This window comes from Pseudophryne corroboree, chromosome 6, assembly GCF_028390025.1.
Source record: "Pseudophryne corroboree isolate aPseCor3 chromosome 6, aPseCor3.hap2, whole genome shotgun sequence".
NCBI classification, from domain to species: Eukaryota; Metazoa; Chordata; class Amphibia; order Anura; family Myobatrachidae; genus Pseudophryne; species Pseudophryne corroboree.
In genome coordinates this window covers 261,583,911-261,604,249 of record NC_086449.1, presented here as the reverse complement: position 1 = coordinate 261,604,249, position 20,339 = coordinate 261,583,911, and the positions used below count along the sequence as shown (strand labels likewise).

At 45.0% G+C, this 20,339-nt stretch overlaps 1 protein-coding gene across 3 annotated transcripts in view; it reads right to left on the bottom strand.

Moving 5' to 3' along the window:
• LOC134931984 (lamin-L(III)-like) overlaps window positions 1-20,339 on the bottom strand; it is a 123,348-nt gene that overhangs the window by 25,357 nt on the left and 77,652 nt on the right. For 2 of the 3 annotated variants that reach the window (XM_063925949.1, XM_063925947.1), the window contains exons 7-10: window positions 18,074-18,305; window positions 17,233-17,340; window positions 13,677-13,796; window positions 4,229-4,324 (exon numbers count right to left, since the gene is read on the bottom strand). In XM_063925949.1, coding sequence (XP_063782019.1) covers window positions 4,229-4,324; window positions 13,677-13,796; window positions 17,233-17,340; window positions 18,074-18,305 — 556 coding nt within the window. Of the gene's footprint in view, window positions 1-4,078; window positions 4,135-4,228; window positions 4,325-13,676; window positions 13,797-17,232; window positions 17,341-18,073; window positions 18,306-20,339 lie in introns of all 3 variants that reach the window. The other variant, XM_063925948.1, reaches the window with a different exon arrangement.

The window sequence follows — 20,339 nt, the reverse complement described above, 5'->3', positions numbered from 1 at the left end:
GGCGTTTTTGAGCCCCCGATGGCTTTTGAGACGCCTGGGCAGGCACGGACTGAGAAGTCGGCTGTCCCACATCTGCTTTGTCATCAAACCTCTTATGTAAGGAGTTGACACTGTCACGTAATTCCTTCCACATATCCATCCACTCAGGTGTCGACCCCGCAGGGGGTGACATCACATTTATCGGCACCTGCTCCGCCTCCACATAAGCCTCATCAAACATGTCGACACAGCCGTACCGACACACCGCACATACACAGGGAATGCTCTGACTGAGGACAGTACCCCACAAAGTCCTTTGGGGAGACAGAGAGTGAGTATGCCAGCACACACCACAGCGCTATAAATCACAGGGATGTACACTATGATGAGTGATTTTCCCTATAGCAGCTATATATATATATATATAGTATTTGCGCCTAAATTTAGTGCCCCCCCTCTCGTTTTTACCCTATTGAGCCTGGAAACTGCAGGGGAGAGCCTGGGGAGCGTCCTTCCAGCGGAGCTGTGAGAGGAAATGGCGCCAGTGTGCTGAGGGAGATAGCCCTGCCCCCTTCACGGCGGGCTTCTCCCGCTTTTTTTATGGATATATGGCAGGGGATTTTACACATATATAGTCTTAATGACTATATTATGTGTATTTTTGCCAATGTAAGGTAATTTTATTGCAGCCCAGGGCGCCCCCCCCCCAGCAGTGACCGGAGTGTGAGGTGTGCATGGGGAGCAATGGCGCACAGCTGCAGTGCTGTGCGCTACCTTAATGAAGACCGGAGTCTTCAGCCGCCGATTTCCTGGACGTTCTTCTTGCTTCTGGCTCTGCAAGGGAGACGGCGGCGCGGCTCCGGGACCGGACGACCGAGGCTGGGCCTGTGTTCGATCCCTCTGGAGCTGATGGTGTCCAGTAGCCTAGAACCCCAAGCTAGCTGCAAGCAGGTAGGTTCGCTTCTCTCCCCTAAGTCCCTCGTAGCAGTGAGTCTGTTGCCAGCAGATCTCACTGAAAATAAAAAACCTAAATATACTTTCTTTTCTAGAAGCTCAGGAGAGCCCCTAGTGTGCATCCAGCTCAGCCGGGCACAGATTCTAACTGAGGTCTGGAGGAGGGGCATAGAGGGAGGAGCCAGTGCACACCAGGTAGTCCTAATTCTTTCTTAGAGTGCCCAGTCTCCTTCGGAGCCCGCTATTCCCCATGGTCCTTACGGAGTTCCCAGCATCCACTAGGACGTCAGAGAAAAAGGGTGGGGGTCAAAGCTAAAATGTGCTTTTATAACAGAGACAGACCATCAAGTCTAGACTTTCACACAGAATGCTTTTCAAATATGTAATGTGTTCACTACCCCAGCCCCACTGTGTAAGCAGAGCCCTAGTTCTGTATAATACTTTATTTTTTCAGACACATTCTGAAAAAAGGAAAAAAAGTATTAAAAAAGGAAATGGTCTCTAAAAACAATTATTGTAAAATAGTAACAGAAAATGGAGCAACAAACACACTAGTAAATATGCTGAAGAGCTACCATTATCAACAGTTTCTGAAAGGTTTATAGGCTCCAATATTATTATACTTTATTTCTAAAGCGCTAACATTATTTAGCACTGTACAGTAAGGATATCATGATATAAATAAAAAATATAACCTGAAACAGGCGTTCCATTTCAGTAGGCAGGAAATCTGATGTACGTGGAAGAAATGGCTGCTGTACGGTAACAACTTTAAACACAATCATCTCCAATATTTGAGACTTACTACATTAAATATTTTTAGAAAAAGGTTTACTAATATCTAGGTTTTAAAGAAACCATGAGACACTTATGGGGCCCCTATATCTAATGGACTGCCACAATTCCCTGGAGTTGGGGAATCACAACATTGGAAATCCTCTATTCACCAATTCAGACCAAAGAAGGATCAAGATCAGCAAGTTGGGTATTTTTAACATGATTACTGTCCCCAAATCCTGAACGGATCGCCGATCATAAGAGGATTGCTGTGCTGGTGTATGGCCCGTATACGCTACATCACAAAGGATGTTATCCATGCAGACTATATTCAATACTCAGTAGCTGGATGGCTTTAGCAGTGCATGACTCCTTCATTAATAATTAGCTGCAAGGCATCATGTAGGCACTGTACTTGTGTATTTAGCAATTGTGTGTTGACACAAAATGTTTAAAATAAGCTATTAAGTTTATAATACCCCTTTCACACCGCACAAATAACCCGGTATCGACCCGGCATATTGCCGGGTCGACACGGGTCAGCGTGCGGTGTGAAAGCGCAATAGCTGAAATCCCGGGTCGCCTGATTACGCCAATTTAACCCGGAAATAAAGCAGTGTTATTCCCGGGTTGAATACCTGGTCAATGGCAGCGTAAACGGGCTACCGGGTCAATGCGACCCGGGACCCGGTCACTACAGCAGTGAGAGGCGGCGCGGAGATGATCTCATCTCCCAGCGCCGGTACGGCCTTCCGCTGCTATGGCAACCCGCCCGGCATATTGCGGGTCGGGGAAGCCAGCAGCAGCGTCCAATGCCGGATCCCACCCAGGAAGGACCAGTTTCCAATTCCCGGGTGGGATCCGGCATTGGCGGTGTGAAAGGGGTATAAATAAGCATTTGCCTGTATATAGAGTATTCCATTTAAGGTATGTGAATTGGATGAACAACAATTACACCCAGATGGAATTGGAGTCACAATAAGCATATAAACCAGCACAAATGATTACAGGGCATTCCAAGCAATCACAGAAAAGTCTAAGGGTGCATACACACCATGCAATATCACAAACAATCCGAATGTAATCAGCCGGTTCATTGCAATATTGTATAGTGTACGCACGATACAGGATACGATGCGTGCTTCCGTGGGTCGTATGCAGCATCGCATGTCGATCCTGCATACAGCTCCGATGTGCGATATTGCTTACGAGGGCCCCGCTTCCCCCCCCCCCCCCCCCCACCCAGACGAAGCAGACATCGCAAGGGTGTATGCACTTGCTTATGTTGGGACACCATCACAGGCAATGTCACAATGTGCGCACATCGTACAAGGGTGTACATAGCTTAAGGCTATGTACACATCAGAGCGATATCTGCACGATGCGACATAGCCTGCAAGGGGGTCCCGCACTTGCCGATGTCAGCTGCGACGGATGGGAGGAGCGGGGTTATGCTGCATTCGGCAGCATGGCCCTTGTAAGCAATATCGCACATTGGACCTGCATGCAGGTCCGATGCAGTCTACGACCCGCGGGAGCACGCATCGTATCCTGTATCATGCATACACACTATACAATAATGCAACAAACTGCCCGATATCAGCCAGATCGTATGCGATACACACATGCCGATGCACATCAGATGTGACATTGTGCAAGATTTCCCCCCACGAATGATATTGTTCATACACACTGAACGATATGGTTTGCTATATTAGATGACGGCACATGTCCACATCCAGTCTTGTACAATATCTTTACATTGCAAGGTAAAAACGAAAGATATTGCACACCGTTAATTACCCGCGGGAGCGCACATACTTAACGATATGGTGAATACACACTGGAAGATGTGAATGATGTATCAGGTGCATATCGCTAAGTGTGTACCCAGCCTTAGGGTTCTGGCCTGCAAGACGGTCACATGCTAATAGGCCAAATCAGAACAGTGACCTGAAACAGAATTTGGGGGTCACAGCACATATTAGTTCATGCATGTACATTCCGTGTAATGGAAGTTACTTCTATGGAATCAGTACAAGATCCCGCCGGACGAGATCCCGGCAGTCGGAATACCGACATCGGGATACCGACCGGCACAATCCCGACAGAAGGGCGAGCGCAACGAAGCCCCTTGCGGGCTCACTGCGCTCGCCACACTAATTTATTCTCCATCTATGGGTGTCGTGGACACCCACAGAGGGAGAATATGTCGGGATTGTGCCGGTCAGGATCCCGGTGTCTGTATTCCAACCGCCGGGATCCCGTCTGGCGGGATCTTGACCACATCCCACTTCTATAGCACAGCCATGCTTGTTACATGCATTAAGCTGCAACATGCGCACACAACGGCCCAAAGCGGCCTCACCTGCAGCGCCTGCTCTATCAGGACACTAGGCAACACTTCTTTTTCTTTCTTTTGGGCTGAATGACCAAAGACAAGTTGTAGAACACATAAAAACATGGTCGAGTGTTTTGTTTCATTACAGAGAACTATGCCAAAGGGACAAAATTTTACCTTGGAACGGAATTCAGATAATTCCTCATCAAGTAACTCCTCATCAGTTTCACCTTCATCTTTTCTTATTCTAAACAAGGTTCGTTCAGCACATTCCTGAAACCAGTTGATTAGATAGAATGTAGAATATACACAACTGAAAATAAACAGTGCTCGGGGAAGAAAGACAGCGGTTCCAAAACGGGTGGTATTCAGTTTGACAGCTGTTGGGATCCCGGCGCACAGTATACCGACAACTTATCTCCCTCTTGGGGGTCCACGACCCCCCTGGAGGGAGAATAAATAGTGTAGCGCGCCACCGTGCCCGCAGCATGGAGAGCGGTGAGCCCGCAAGGGGCTCATTTGCGTTCGCCCAGCTGTCGGTATGCTAGCCGCCGGGAACCTGGCCGCCGCCATACCATACTACACCCGGTCCAAACATATCAGAAAAACATTGCTGTTGTGGGAGATAAACTGAAAGGCTTATTCAGCCAGGGTATGCTTCTCATTTATCAACCTTCTGTCCCTTATTATCTGCATGTAAATTTTATTTGGGGGGGGGGAGACACATAAAAACTAATGTTTATATACTAATCTTTGGGTTTGTCCAAGGTAATGGCCACTAATCTGTGCCACCAATACTGTTCTTATGGAAAGTAGTGACATAAGATACATGGGGCAGAAAGAAAACACAAATACCATATTCTTGCAGCCTTGTATATAACCGCTGTCTGTATTTTACAGACCATCGACAGATCTCTGTGCCGTTCCGTTTCCCCAGTGGCTTTTCAAGTTGCATTCTGGTTGGAACACTTCTTGAGAAAATTATAGTGTGGATTAGTGTGGACTAAGGGACTGTATCTAGACTGTGTGCTTTATTTACCTATATCTTAAAAATCATCAACTGGCAATATTATTAAGGCTACACACACACACAGACTTCTTGTGCTTCTTCAGTATGCCGCTTTTTTACAGATGCATGGAGAAATACATTATGGTAAGAACTTACCGTTGATAACAGGTACAGGTCCACAGGATAACAATGGGATATGACGGAGCGACAGCGGATTAGCACCAAACGATCAAAAGCTTTCAGGCCTCCCAGGATGCAACGGGCCGTCCATATATCCCCACCCACTGGCTCAGGCAAATCAGTTGTATTCCAAAGCACTACGCAGGAGCATCATGTAGAGCCCTAATTAGGCGAGAACACCACACATGCACACCCTTCCACACAAGAAGGAAGAGGTTAGTGAGTAGAAGGATCCTCAAATCAGGTGCGTCAGGGTGGGATCCCTGTGGACTTAGGAGAAATACCGTTATCAACGGTAAGTTCTTACCATAACGTATATTTCTCCGGCAGGGTCCACAGGTTATCCACAGGATAACAATGGGTTTTCCCAAAGCAATTTAGTGGTGGGGACGCTCCTGAACCTTGCACCCAAATTCAGCGTTATGAGAGGCAAAAGTATCCAAGGCATAATGTCTAATGAATGTGTTAATGTAAGACCATGTGGCTGCCTTATATATCTGTTCTACTGAAGCACCACGTTGTGCTGCCCATGAAGGACCTACCTTACGAGTAGAGTGAGCAGAGACATTAGCCAGAACAGGGATATCAGCTTGAGAGTATGCTTCTGAAATAGTCATTCGAAACCATCTTGCCAGCGTCCGTTTAGTAGCAGGCCATCCTCTCTTGTGAAATCCGTAGAGAATGAAGAGAGAATCTGTCTTTCTGATGGCACTGGTATGATCCACGTAGATCCTTAATGCCCAGACCACGTCAAGAGACGTATCTCCCGCAAAAAGTCCCGATACCTGTGTCAAAGTCGAAAAATATCATGATGCATATCCCATGTACTAACCCCTCATGCACATGCACGCTGCTCGTGCGCCTGTTCCCCCGTGCGTACACATACCCGCAAGTTGCGTAGGGGACGCTACAGCGTCTCGTGCGCATAAGATGTGTATTTACGGCAGAGTTTGTGTGAGTGTAGCGTGCGACTCGATCATAGCATATTTAACCCAAATAGTGCATTTTGTAGTTAATATTCCCCTAGACCATGTCAGCGAGTATGATTAGTTTAAACTGTTCCTGGACAGAGATTCCACTTTGCATGATAGGAAGGGTCAGATAAAGGTTGAAAGGTGGTGTCTAGTATCCAGCTGTAGGGTATTTTAAGGGTAACATTCCGAGGTTAGTTAGGAAAGGATCGCTCGCTCCTGCGTACAGTTATGTACAGAAGTAGATTATGAACATTAACTGTATTTGCTGTAAATTACACATGCGGCGGGAATCCTGAGGATACCTCCCACCAGAGCAGTTGGGGAAAGACACAGCCCACCTGTTCAAATCCACCTATGACCTTTGCTGTAATGTAGAGACACATCCCTGTGTCCAATGAGATTACAGGTACCATTGTATTGTGAATGTATGTTGTGTATATAAAGACCACTGTTGCCTGGCCAGCCTCAAGACTCTGAAGGCTTTCTACCTGAATAGCCGAGGACTGGATCCAGGTTGCGCTTGCGAAAGATTCCCCACGTATGTATATTCTCTGTAGCCATTGTTCGTCTTATTCTCTGTTATTATGTTAGATTTCTGTGTTAGCTTGTAGTGTATAACTTGTACTGTTTTCCCCTTTTTCTCTGAATAATCCACGGCAGTGTTAGAGCTGCTGTGGTTTTAACCAAACCCGGTGTTGTGTTTTCACTTTCCTGCAAAGGGCTCTCTTAGCGTCTCAATCGCTCAAACAGCATACACATTGTTAAGGTTTTTAAGCGTTACATCATTACAGTATTTGACTACTAAGGTTTAGAGTATAAGCATATTCTTACAGTGTTTTATTAACAAGGTTTAAGGGTTATCAACTGTGTGCGCCCGCTGTGTGTATTCCGTACACTCAGCGCAGCGTGTGTACGCCAAGTGCGTACCACGTGCGGGACTCTGTACGCAAATAGCGTACAAAGTGCGTAGCACGTGCACGTGGTCTAGCGGCTCCACGGAAATAGTGTATAGCTTTATGTTTGAAGATAATAATTGAAATTATCACCTGAAAAGTCGGGACTCCAATTTTTTCATTAAGGTGGAATTTAGACACCACCTTAGGAAGATACCCAGACCTAGTTCTAAGAACTGCCTTATCTGGATAAAAAAAAAATAATAATAATAATCAGAAAAGGAGAACGACATGACAGCGCTCCTAAATATGACACTCTTCTAGCTGATGTCATAGTCAGTAGAAAGTGAACTTTAGCCGTCAACCATTTAAGATCCATTTTATTAAGTGGTTCAAACTGAGCAACTTGCAAAGCTTTGAGGACTAGACTTAAGTCCCAAGATGCTGTAGGAGGAACAAAAGGAGGTTGAATGTGCAGCATTCCCTGGAAAAACGTACGCACATCCTGTAAATTGGCAATTTTCTTTTTCAACCATACAGTCAAATGCTGATACTTGAACTCTCAAGGAAGCCACCTTCAAACCTTAATCCATTCCTGCCTGAAGGAAAGCTAAGACCATGGAAACTCTGAAGGATTTCGGGTCCATACTTCTCTCAGTGCACCAATGAATATAGGCCTGCCATATTCTGTGATAAATACGAGCTGAGGAGGGTTTCTTTGCTCTGAGCATTGTTTGAATTACCTGTTGTGAGAATCCTCTTTACTTCAGGATAGAGGTTTCAAGAGCCACACCGTCAAAGACGGTCGATACAGATGCCTGTGATAACAAGGACCCTGCATTAGTAGATCTGGACGTTGAGGGAGCAGAATTGAAGCATCCATTGACAATCTCTGCAGATCCGTGTACCAATGCCTTCTGGGCCAAGCTGGAGCTATTAGAATCACGGCACCCTTTGCTTGCTTTATTTTCCTTACCACCCTGGGTAACAGGGTGATCGGGGGAAACATATATGCCAGATGAAAGTCCTATTTCACTGAAAAGGCGTCCACAAAGATTGCTTTGGGATCCTTTGTTCTTGACCCATATGCGGGCACTTTGTTGTTCAGACGGGATGCCATGAGATCTCTCTCTGGCAATCTCCACTTGTCTACTCGAGTCTGAAAGACCTCTGGGTGTACAGCCCATTCGCTTGCCTGAATGGTGTGTCGACTGAGAAAGTCCGCTTCCCAGTTTAGGACTCCCGGAACGAATACTGCGGACAAGGCTGCGAGATGGAGTTCTGCCCACTTTAGAATGTGACTTACCTCCTACATTGCTTTTTGGCTGCGAATTCCTCCCTGATGGTTGAGGTACGCTACTGCCGTAGCATTGTCCGAGCGGATCTGGACTGGTTTTCCTTGAAGAGTGTCCTTTGCCTGAATCAGTGCCATGTATACGGCCCAGAGTTCTAACAGGTTTATTGGCAGGCAACTTTCTTCTGTGGTCCATTGTCCCTGGAACCATAATTTTCCGGACACTGCTCCCCAGCCCCGAAGACTGGCATCTGTTGTCAGGATCTCCCAATCTGATATCCAAAAGGGTCTCCCCTTGTCTAGATGGGATGTCTGTAGCCACCAGGCAATGACTTTCTTACCTTTACTGGAAGTACCATCGTCTGTTTCTTTATTGTCTAATGTACTCCATTCCATTTGGCCAGAATCAGACGCTGCAGAGGCCTCGAGTGGAATTGCGCATACTCCACCATGTCGAATGTTGACACCATCAAACCCATCACTCACATTGCGGTGTGAATGGATACTGTTTGACTGTACCTTGGATATCTTGTTCCGAGGTAAAATTACCTTCTGCAGATTTGAATCCAGTACAGCCCCCAAGTGAGTCATACGTTGTGACGGAACTAGAGACGACTTTGCCCAATTTATGAGCCTAAAACAAAAATGGATGTAGAAAGCGCTGACAAGTATTTAGTATTTGAGCCACCCGTGCCTCTGCAGACATGTTACTGTCTGTTGGAGATGGAACAGGAGCAATTCCTGTGACTGTGCCAGGATTAAAAGGTCATCGAGGTATGGAAAAATTCTTATCCCCTGCTTGCGGAGATAAGCTGCCATAACCACCATGATTTTGGTAAAAACAATGGGTGCTGTGGCTAACCCAAAGGGTAGGGCCTGGAACTGAAAATGCTGTGAAGGATGGCAAACCCGAGATAACACTGGATGGGACAGTGCTATAGAAACATGTAGGTATGCATCCTAAATATCCAGGGATACCATATAATCCCATGGCTCTATGGCCAAAACTATGGAGCGTAGGTCTCCATGTGGAACTTCGGCACCCAAATATATTTCTTTAGCATTTTGAGATTGAGAAAGGTAATTAATTCATAATTGGATGTGGAGTCCTTGCAGAATGATCTATCTAAACTAGTACTCTGGGCGTCTAAATGGAAAATTAGGTTCAATACAGACAAATGCAAGGTTATGCATTTTGGGACTAAAAACAAACTTGCATCCTACATATTAAATGGGAAACGCCTAGGGGAAACAGAGTTGGAAAAAGATTTGGGGGTATTCATTGATAATAGGCTTAATAACTGTACACAATGTCAAAACGCAGTAAAGAAGGCAAGTAAGGTGCTAGCGTGCATAAAAAGGGGAATTGAGACAAGGGACTCTGATGTAATCATGCCGCTGTATAAGGCATTGGTACGTCCGCACGTGGAATAGTGTGTTCAGTTTTGGGCACCATTGTATAAAAAAAAACACATCAGTGAACTCGAGAGTGTTCAAAGGCGAGCTACTAAATTGATTAAAGGCCTAGAAGGACTTACAATAAGGAATACATATACAATAAGGAATATAAGGAAGACTTACTAGATTGAATATGTATACACTACAAAAGAGGCGCCTAAGAGGAGATATTATTAATATCTTCAAATATGTAAAGGGACATCACAGAGTCATCAGAGGAATTATTTATTAAATGAACATAGTTTAGGACACGTGGGCACTCGCTGCGACTGGAGAAGAGAAAGTTCCGAACGCAACGGAGGAAAGGGTTCTTCACTGTTAGGGCAATCAGGATGTGGAATTCCCTGCCAGGGAAGGTGGTAATGGCGGACTCTGTAATTGGATTTAAAAAAGGAATGGATACATTTCTGAATGAAAAAGCTGTCCAAGGTTATAATACTTAAAATATCAACGTGGTTAATCCGGGGGTAACATGAGTTATAGTAGCTAACTAGTCATAAAACATTATTCAGCAAGTATGTAGAATCATCACAACTTAAAAACAGGTTGAACACGATGGGCAATTTGCCTCTATTCAACCTCAAATACTATGTTACTATGAGAATGGGCCGAAATGACCCATTTGGCTTCTGGACCAAATATAGGTTGGAGTAAAAACCCTGCCCCCGTGGTGCCGGGGGTACTGAAATGACTACTTCTGACTGAAGCAAATTCTGAACTGCTTCTTGCAAAGCCCTGGCCTTTGTCTCTACCTGAGACAGGCTGGTGCAGAAGAACCTTTGAGGAGGATGCTTCTTGAAGGGGAAAACATAACCCAGAGATACCGCTTCTTGCACCCAGGCATCTGTTGTAGACTGTTGCCAAATCTGGGCAAACTGAGGAAGCCGGCCCCCTACCCTGGGATCCCCCAGGTGGAGGCCTGCACCATTAGGCTGATGGCTTATCATCTGGTTTGGAAGCTGGCACTCTGGTAGCCCAATGCTTGTTTGATTTACCAAACTGATTGTATTGGGGCTGTTTGCGATCATTTTTTCCCTTTGGTTTTCCTTGAGACCGAAAGGGCCAGAAGTTCGAACCCCTAGGTTTGGGGTTATATGTGGAAGGAAACTTGACCTTCTTGGAGTCTGCTTCGGACTCCAGAATATCTGTCAATTCTTACCAAACAGAAAATTTCCCAAAAAAGGCAAAGATTCAGAATCCAAGAAAGTTTTGGAATCAGCTTTCCAAGTATGTAACCAAACTGCTCTGTGAGCAGCTATCGTTGAGGCTGATGCCCTAGAAGCAATAGTACCCATATCTAGTGCAGCTTCTTCCAAGAATACTGCTGCTTGTTTAATATGGGCTATATAGGATTTTTGCTCTCTAAAAGCGGATGAAAAATCACCTTCCAATGCCTCAGCCCAGGCAGCCACTGCCTTTGCTATCCAAGCAGAAGCCATGGCTGGCCTTATGACTGCTCCAGACAGAGAAAATATAGTTTTTAGAAAACCATCCACTCTCCTATCTGTGACATCATTTAAAGATGTTGATGGCAAAGGTAATATAGATTTTCGCACTAATCGAATCATGTGCGTATCTATCTTAGGAGCTACCTCCCTTTTTAAACAGTCCCTGGCTGGAAAAGGATAATTAGAGTCCCATTTTTTGGGAATTCTATATTTTTTGTTGGGTGTCGCCCAAGCCTCTTCCATAATTTCCGTCAGTTGGTCTGACCCTGGAAACTCAGTCTTAACTGTCTTGGGACGTTTAAACACAGGTGCCTTGGTTTTTAACACAGGCTCTGCTGAATCTTCTAAGGACAGAATGAGTAAATAGAGCTTTCATCATTCGATGAATCATCATGTGTAGCCTGTGAAGGTGGAGATTTATTTACCATTGGTTTATCAGCTTGTTTCATTTGAGAAGCTGCTTGGGGAAATGATATACCGTAGGTAGGGAGCTGCATGTATGGGTACCCTATACCTGGTACTGAAGCTGTAGGAATTATCCATTCAGCTATACTGGACAAAGTCTGTGCAAACATAGTCCAAGGTGGATCCATCTGTACCTGATGCTGTACAGGGATCTGCCTTGTGTTCTGCTGAAAAGCAAAACAATTTGCACATAAACTATCCTGAACCAGACCCTGAGAGGATAATACAGTTTTGCAAGACAAATATGATATGAGTGTTGCTGTGAGTGTACCTTCGTCACCTTTGCCGCTCTTAGACATGATAAATAATCAGCACTTTCACAGTGTTCTACACAATTTGTGACTGTAATCACTTTAACCTTCTAAAGTGATATCAATCTGACCCTACCCATGCACCAGCATTGAAGATCAGAAGAAACCAACTGACAAATATATATTAAAGTCAGCAATCGTCAGTCACGTTATATGTTAGCCATATGAGCATATCATCAACTACAAACACTTTTTAAAGTATGTAGGCGAACATTTACTGAATCCTATATAAACAGATCTAACGTATTCAGACGCAATGCGAAGAAAACCACAGTAAATTTACACAGACTCATATGCAATAGACACTTAACTATTCGTACTTGACAAAGTAGATAGAAATTTAGTGCTGTATAGCCCGTACTCAGAGTGGGATACAGGGAGACTCACCTCGCTTCCAGTGATCGATCAATACGTTAGCAAATGCTGAGTAGATCCAGACGCTACTAGTGTACACTGCCGCTCCAGGAACCTATAGCGTACAGACGCTCCGTGAACACAGATGCACCGGTCTTTATGGTAACGTTCAGTGAACACAGACGCAGTGATCACACAGCCGCCTATGATGCGACCAGATCTCCCGTGGAAGTGCTTAGTGAACACTGACGCAGCGGCCTATGCTGCGACCGAGTCCCCTCTGGTAGCGTCTGAGATGGAAGCGAGGAAACCATTCATGGCGGGAGAAACTGGTCATGAACCGGGGGGAGGGGCGACCAGGAGAGCTTGGGCTGCTCGTGAAACAGCAGCCCTCTGACCATGGTCCGGCTCCTGCCACACCAAACAAAAAAATGGATTTTCCTGAGCCAGTGGCGGGGATATATGGATGGGCCCGTTGCATCCTGTGAGGCCTGAAAGCTTTTGATAGTTTGGTGCCAATTCGCTGTCGCTCCATCATATCCCACTGTTATCTTGTGGACTCTACAGGAGAAAGGACATTTACCGTGCATTGATCACTATGGAGAGATGCCTGAAAGGTGCAAGCACATGATGACAAAGGGCCTAATTCAGACCTGATCGCTCGCTAGGGTTTTTTTGCACTGCTGCGAACAGATAGTTGCCGCCCACAGGGGGAGTGTATTTTCGCGTTGCAAATGTGGGATCGCATGTGTAGCAGAGCTGTATGAAAAGATCTTGTGCAGTCTCTGCACAGCTCAGGACTTACTCAGCCGCTGCGATCACATCAGCCTGTTCGGTGCCTAAATTGACGTCAAGAACCCTCCCTGCAAACGCATGGATACGCCTGCGTTTTTTCAACCACTCCTGAAAATGGTCAGTTGCCACCCACAAACCCCTTCTTCCCGTCAATCTCCTTGCGATCGCCCGTACGAATAGCTTGTACCTGTGCGACGCGTCTGCGCATTGCGGTGCATACGCTTGCGCAGTTCTGACCTGATCGCAGCACTGCAAAAAACGCTAGCGAGCAGGTCTGAATTACCCCCAAAGCAAGGGCTGGGGAAAGTAAAGAATGTTATGTTATAATATTCTTCTTTCCTGATGTACATTACTAAAGTGTTTTAATAAAAAGTCACATCAATGTAAAAACAGTCAAAACTGAGCATTAGCAGGTACTGCACATCTTGGTCATTTTAATCTCACCTCCCCAGTGGTATCCAAAAGTGTAACTTTTACATCGTCCCCTGTTCCCCAGGACTTTTGGGATTTCCAGACCAAGTCGAAGGGAGGATTGTGAACAGCTCCTGCACCTGCTGCCCATATCTGTCAGAAAAAAATATGTCAATTGCAACATACCACAATCTGCCCACTTTTAATGCCTGTTCAAATTACCACTTTCCCTGTTGTAGAACAGTAGCATGAGAACAGGAGTATGTAAATAATTGCCAGGCTCCATTAGACATGTTCCTGTCACAAAGTTGAACGCTAGTGGCGTAAATCTCGTAGTCCAAGTGACTTCCTCACATATAAAACGTTCTACCACTCTTATCATAATGCCCTGGACACTGCCAAACATACATATTTCCAAACTCTCATCTCTGCTCAAGCCTCTAACCACAAATTACTTTTTAATACATTTAAATCACTTCTCAACACTCCTTCACCCAACCCGCCAGCCACCATCAAGGCGCAAGATCTTGCTTCCTACTTCAAGGACAAGACTGATAAGATCCAAGATGAAATGGTATGACCTTCCTCAACCAGTGACCTACTCAATTCCCTAACTGAACACTCTGGCACTTTCTCTTCATTTGATCCCACAAATAAAGATGAAGTATCACTCTTCTCATTCTGCTACTCTACTTCCTCTCCTCCTGATCCTATACCCTCACAAATAAGTAAAGCCCAACCTTAACATTTGAAATCTCTCTCTACTGGTATCTTTCCTTCACTGTTCAAGCATGCAGTGATTACTCCCATTCTGAAAATACAAAATTCTGACCCTAACACTCTGTCTCAAACTACCATTCTCTCTCTCAGCTTTCATGTCTCTCCAAGCTACTTGAGAAACTTGTCTACACTCGCCTCACACACTTTAACTCATACTTATTGGACCCACATCAATCAGGCTTTCGCTCCCAACACTCCACAGAGACAGTACTGACTAAAGAAGGGAATGATATAGTCACTGCGAAGTCTAAAGGCCATTACTCACTTCTCATTCTTCTATATCACTCAGCTGCTTTTGTGACACCGTTGAACACTCCTTTCTCATACAAACACTGCAATCCCTTGGTCTTCAGGACACGGCCCTCTCTTGGCTCCTATCGTACCTATCTAATCGCTCTTTCAGTGTCCGTTTCTCTGCACCCACCTTCTCTTCGGTACCTCTTTCAGTTGGAGTACCGCAGGGCTCAGTCTTAGGTCCTCTGCTTTTCTCAATCTATACCTCATCTCTTGGGAAACTAAACCGCTCTTTCGTATTTCAGTATCATCTGTACGCAGATGATATTCAAATCTACCCAGCCTCCCCTGATTTGTCTCTATCTGTGTTGGGCCGTGTCTCGGAATGCCTCTCTGCCGTTTCATCGTGGATGTCGTCTCGCCACATCAAACGTAATATTTCCAAAACAGAATTAAATATATTTCCACCGGCCAATAGCAGTTACCAATCTCGTTCATATTGTTCATATCTTTCAGTGTTTTTGCACCAATGATGAATGATGCGTGGCCCCACGCTCGTTCATCGTTGGTGCAGGGTCGTTTATACATGCATGCCAATGTGGACAATCTCGTCCATTTTAGCATGCAGGGCTATGGGGCCGGGTGACGGCGGAAGTGAAGAAACTTCACTCCCCCAGTCACCCCCGCTGCCAGGGGGCGACTGCCGCCCGTATCGGCCGTCAGGCACCTCGGCGGGATATATGCCAGTGTGTAGGGCCTATTACAGAATAACACAATTCATAGAAATAACATAATATGATTTAGATTTAATAACATCCTTAAAATAATTACAACTAGAAGAGAGCAAGTCCTCACAAACATTTCACAATGATCCTCTCCACCAGCAAGGGTCTCTTTACTGGGCTTAAAACATCACATGGATGACCTTATTGTCAATTTAAAGAAAGTGAAGCCATATCCATACACAAAACACCAATACATATGCGGAACACCCACCAGCAGTCCCTTGCTAGCGTTCATTGGATGCTGCTATTAATGCTTAGAAATTAGGTGATTGTATGAAAGAACAAATAATGGACATTCTACAATACATCAACTCGCATTACACACACACAAAAATAAATAGAATTTGTATAATATTATATATATATATATATATATATATATATATATATATATATACACACACACACATATATATATATATATATACACACATACACACACATATATATATATATATATATATATATATATATATATATATATATATATATACACACACACACACACACACACAATATATATATATATATATATATATATATATATATATATTTACCAGCAAACAGAAAACCACAGCACTCGCCACCCCAGAAGCGGGATGCAGTGTCCCCACTCGCCACTAATAGGGTGGGGTGCATGTAGCCCATGGCCACCTACTCAAAAATATAGAAACAAAAAGTACAGCACTCACCAAAATGAGCTCACTTATCCTCACATCATCTATGGATAAATTAATAAATGGGGGTTTAGTTAGTGAATTGGCCAATGCACGGAAGCCTGCATACCGCTCCAAGGTACCCCACCTTCATGCAGGTCCTACACTATCACCAAATCATCAAAATTAAAATCTGGCAACTGTATCACATAATATAACTGCAAATATGCCCACTTGGTGTAAGGTGTACCTGCCATGAACTGCATGGCTTTTAAAAGGTACACTAGTCACCTGACACTATATACATATATACACACACATACACACATACATACATACATACATACATACACACACACATTATATATACACATACAAATACAAAGAAATAGGTCAATTTACACTGATTAATATTTTAATGCTCAAATTTCTAAACCAACAGGTAAAACAGATTTTAAAAAGGCACAATGTAAAAGTGGAGAACGGAAAACTAATGAATTAAACCAGGATAAAACTCACTCTGGATTGAGGCTTTTCCCTTATGGGATCCGGTCTCTAAGTCGACAGTAACTAGGTCGACCACTATTGGTCGACAGTAACTAGGTCGACAGGTCAAAAGGTCGACATGGTTTAGGTCGACAGGTCAAAAGGTCGACAAGTTTTTCACAATTTTTTTCTTCGTGGACTACGATTGGAACGGTAATCTGTGCCGAGCGAAGCGAGGCACCTTGCCCGAAGCATGGCGAGCAAAGCTCGCGAGCCATGCAAGGGGACACGGTGCACTAATTGGGGTTCCCGGTCACTCTACGAAGAAAAAGACACAAAAAACCCCATAAAAAACTCATGTCGACCTTTTGACCTGTCAACCAATAGTGGTCGACCTAGTTACTGTCGACCTTCAATACCACACCCCTTATGGGATCCGGTCTCTAAGTCGACAGTAACTAGGTTGACAATGTCTAGGTCGACCACTATTGGTCGACAGTAACTAGGTCGACAGGGTGTCTAGGTCAGGTGACCTGGGATTTCGACCATCGCCCTTTCACACCGCCCCGTGTCGACCCGGCATATTGCCGCGTCGATACCGGGTTATTTGTGCAGTGTGAAAGGGGTATTACTGAATGCATTACTTACAGTAACATGCTGTCCAGCTTTCAGGGTATAGCGGCAAGGGAGCTTATAACCAATTTCCGGCAGGCTTCCATGCTGTCTTCTAATAGTCCAGCCATTTAGGTGTTGATCCTGTGTTAAGCAACAAATTATATTTTATTACCGCCTGTATAACAAGACTGTGTCATGCATATAAATGTAACTAAAAAAAAAAAAAAAAAAAAGGTACTAGGTTTTTGGCATTTACAGTACTGCCGTATTGGGAGCTGCATTGCAATTACTTCTAATTATTAATAAATTGTATGATAATCAAACAGAATTGGTGGCTTTTAAAGCGCTAGGGTTTATTGGTTTTTAGCTTGTTATACAATGCCTAAAGCCACATACACACAGGCAGATACTGTATGAATAACTGATATTAACGACACGATATGATCGATATCTCGTTCATGTTATCCAGTGTGCATGGATGAATGATGCGCACACCGGCGGGTCGTTCATCCATCTCCCGAACATGTAGAACAATGTTAATATCTTTGAGCTGCATGTTCGGGGAGTGATCTCCCCTAATTAGCAATCAGCGATATAGCGCTGATTTCTAACTAGCGGAGGTCGCCCATTGTGTACCCGGCTTAACAGATGCTCCAACATTCTCGTATACTGTAGAAGTATAAAGTCAACAACAAGGGCTCAGTCCCTGTTCCATAACAGCACATAAAGCTACAAGAGCAAAACATCCAATGCAATCATTTCATAAAGGTCAAAGTTTTCATGTTCGAAAATCATTCAGCGGTTTATGCTACACATTTAGAAAGTAACCAATGCAGATAAGTTACACATCATAGGACAAATCATAAAGCAATACCTCCTCTGAATTGTTCACAAGCCGTAAGTACTTCCCTTCCGGGTCTATTTCTTCTATAGATACTGGTCCTACAGAGGAGGCCTCCTGAATGATCTTATACCCCGGTCGGCTCACTTCACTCTCAGTTTCCTCTAACTTTCTCTTCTTTCCCCGCTCTACACGGCTTCTTTGACTTGAGCTTGTCCGAGAAACTCTTGTTGTTCTTTGAGCAGGACTAGGCGACAGCTTTAGCCTAGATAACGATATTGTACAGTGTAATTGGTTGAAGTGAATTGCCGAGGTTATCATGGACTTCTAACAATGAATGATCTTGGAAATATTAAGGAGGTGGATACAGCAGTATTGGGAAAGGGACTGGATGTAAGGGGGGAGAAACAATGAGCAATACATTATACAGACTACAATAAAACGTAACATATAGACGTTTCTGATCAATATTGTTTCAGCCAAGCTTCATGATGACATAGAATGTAAAAGGTCATAAATCGATTAGGGAAAGCTACAAGTTTCACATACATCTCAAAAGATTACAAAGGACCACTATATTCCTGGAAGGCAGTACTTTCTGGATGAACAGACAGTCATTTTATTTGCAAGTGGCAAAATGAACTCAAGCACAATATTTTTTGGCAGGCTTTCTGTACTAGCTCCAAAGAATAATATCCCCCATATTAGATAGAGAGCTTAGTAATCCTGTGAGCAGGCGCATAATGGCCATAATAGACTGCTCAGCTGGATGGGCACTGTAAGCTTGTAAAGGCCATTCAGGTCACAGCCCCATCAATAAGGCCTAACATGCTTGCGCACCATACACCCGAGCCAGCAGTGCCATTAGTATAGAAGATGTCTGTGGATATCACCACACTGGTAAGATTGTGACTGGTACAAGTGACTGTACTCCCAGCCACCACATGTACTGTCATATTGCAGGGACTGATGGAAACAAAGACTTAGGCGTATATTCAATTGAAGTTGAAAACTGCAGTCTGTCGAAAAGACGGCAGTTTTCGACTTTTTAAGGTCGAATCCTGATTCGACCTATTCAATATTTCCCTAAATTTTTGGACAAGTCGATGAATTTGACTTGTCGAAAAGCACATGGATCGGCGGAATAGCTGCTGATCCACGTACTTGTGTCGAAAACGGAGCCAAAACAGACAGGTTTTGGCCCCCTTTTCGACCATCTCAGTCCGACATCAAAATGGTGTCGGACTGAGATGTGGACCCAGAGGAGGCGAGGGGGGTTTTGAGCCACAGGGAGACGGGTGGACAGCCGGCGGGCATACAGGGATATCAGTGCTACAGTAGCGCTGCAGCTGGATGTCACTCAGCCGCCTGACCTCACAGCAGCTTCCACACGGCTCCAGCGGTGGAAGCTGCCGTGAGGTCGGGCAGCTGAGTGACATCCTGCTGCAGCGCTACTGTAGCGCTGATCTTCCCTGTATGCCCGCCGGCTGTACCCCCGCGGTTCATCCCCCTTCTCCTCCTCTGCGTCCCATCTAAACTCGACTTGAAAAAGTCAAATTAAGATGGGATTGAATATGGGTTGTCGGATCCATTCCGACAAATACATGTCGGAATGGATCCGACTTTAATTGAAAATACCCCTTAATGAGGGGGACACAATCTGCTATACTGAGGTTTAAAAGGAAAAGCAACAGCGTACAGGATAGGTCTCCCATATCCAAAATCTTTTAAGTGCAACTGAGCTAGTGACATCTTTGCTTTCTGATGGTTCAATGTGCACAAATTATTCTCATGCAAAAAATAAAACACAGGTATAAAATGACCTTCAGGCTAGGCAGGGCCGTAACTACGTGTGTGCCAAGTGGGCTTGGCACACAGCGCAGTTGCCCTGAGGGCGCACGGCCAGCGGCATGTAATGAGTCAAATTGACTCATTACATGCCGCCTCGCTGTGTGCGCCGTGCGCCGCGCTGTGGAGGGAGAAGAGGACCAGCGCCAGGCAGCGGATAAGGAGGAGGAGGGAGGGGGAGCAGGGAGCCGCAGCAGCGCTATGTCATTGGTAGTAAGCGCCGCTGCAGCATCCCCCTCTCCTTCTGTATTGGCTGCCCGGCGCTGCTGTGGATGCTGGGATGCGGTTCCTCCATCCCAGCATCCACAGCAGCGCCGGGCAGCCAATACGGAAGGAGAGGGGGATGCTGCAGCGGCGCTTACTACCAATGACATAGCGCTGCTGCGGCTCCAGTCCCCCTCCCTCCTCCTCCTTCTCACCTCACTGCCTGCACCGAGGGAGCTGCACGAGG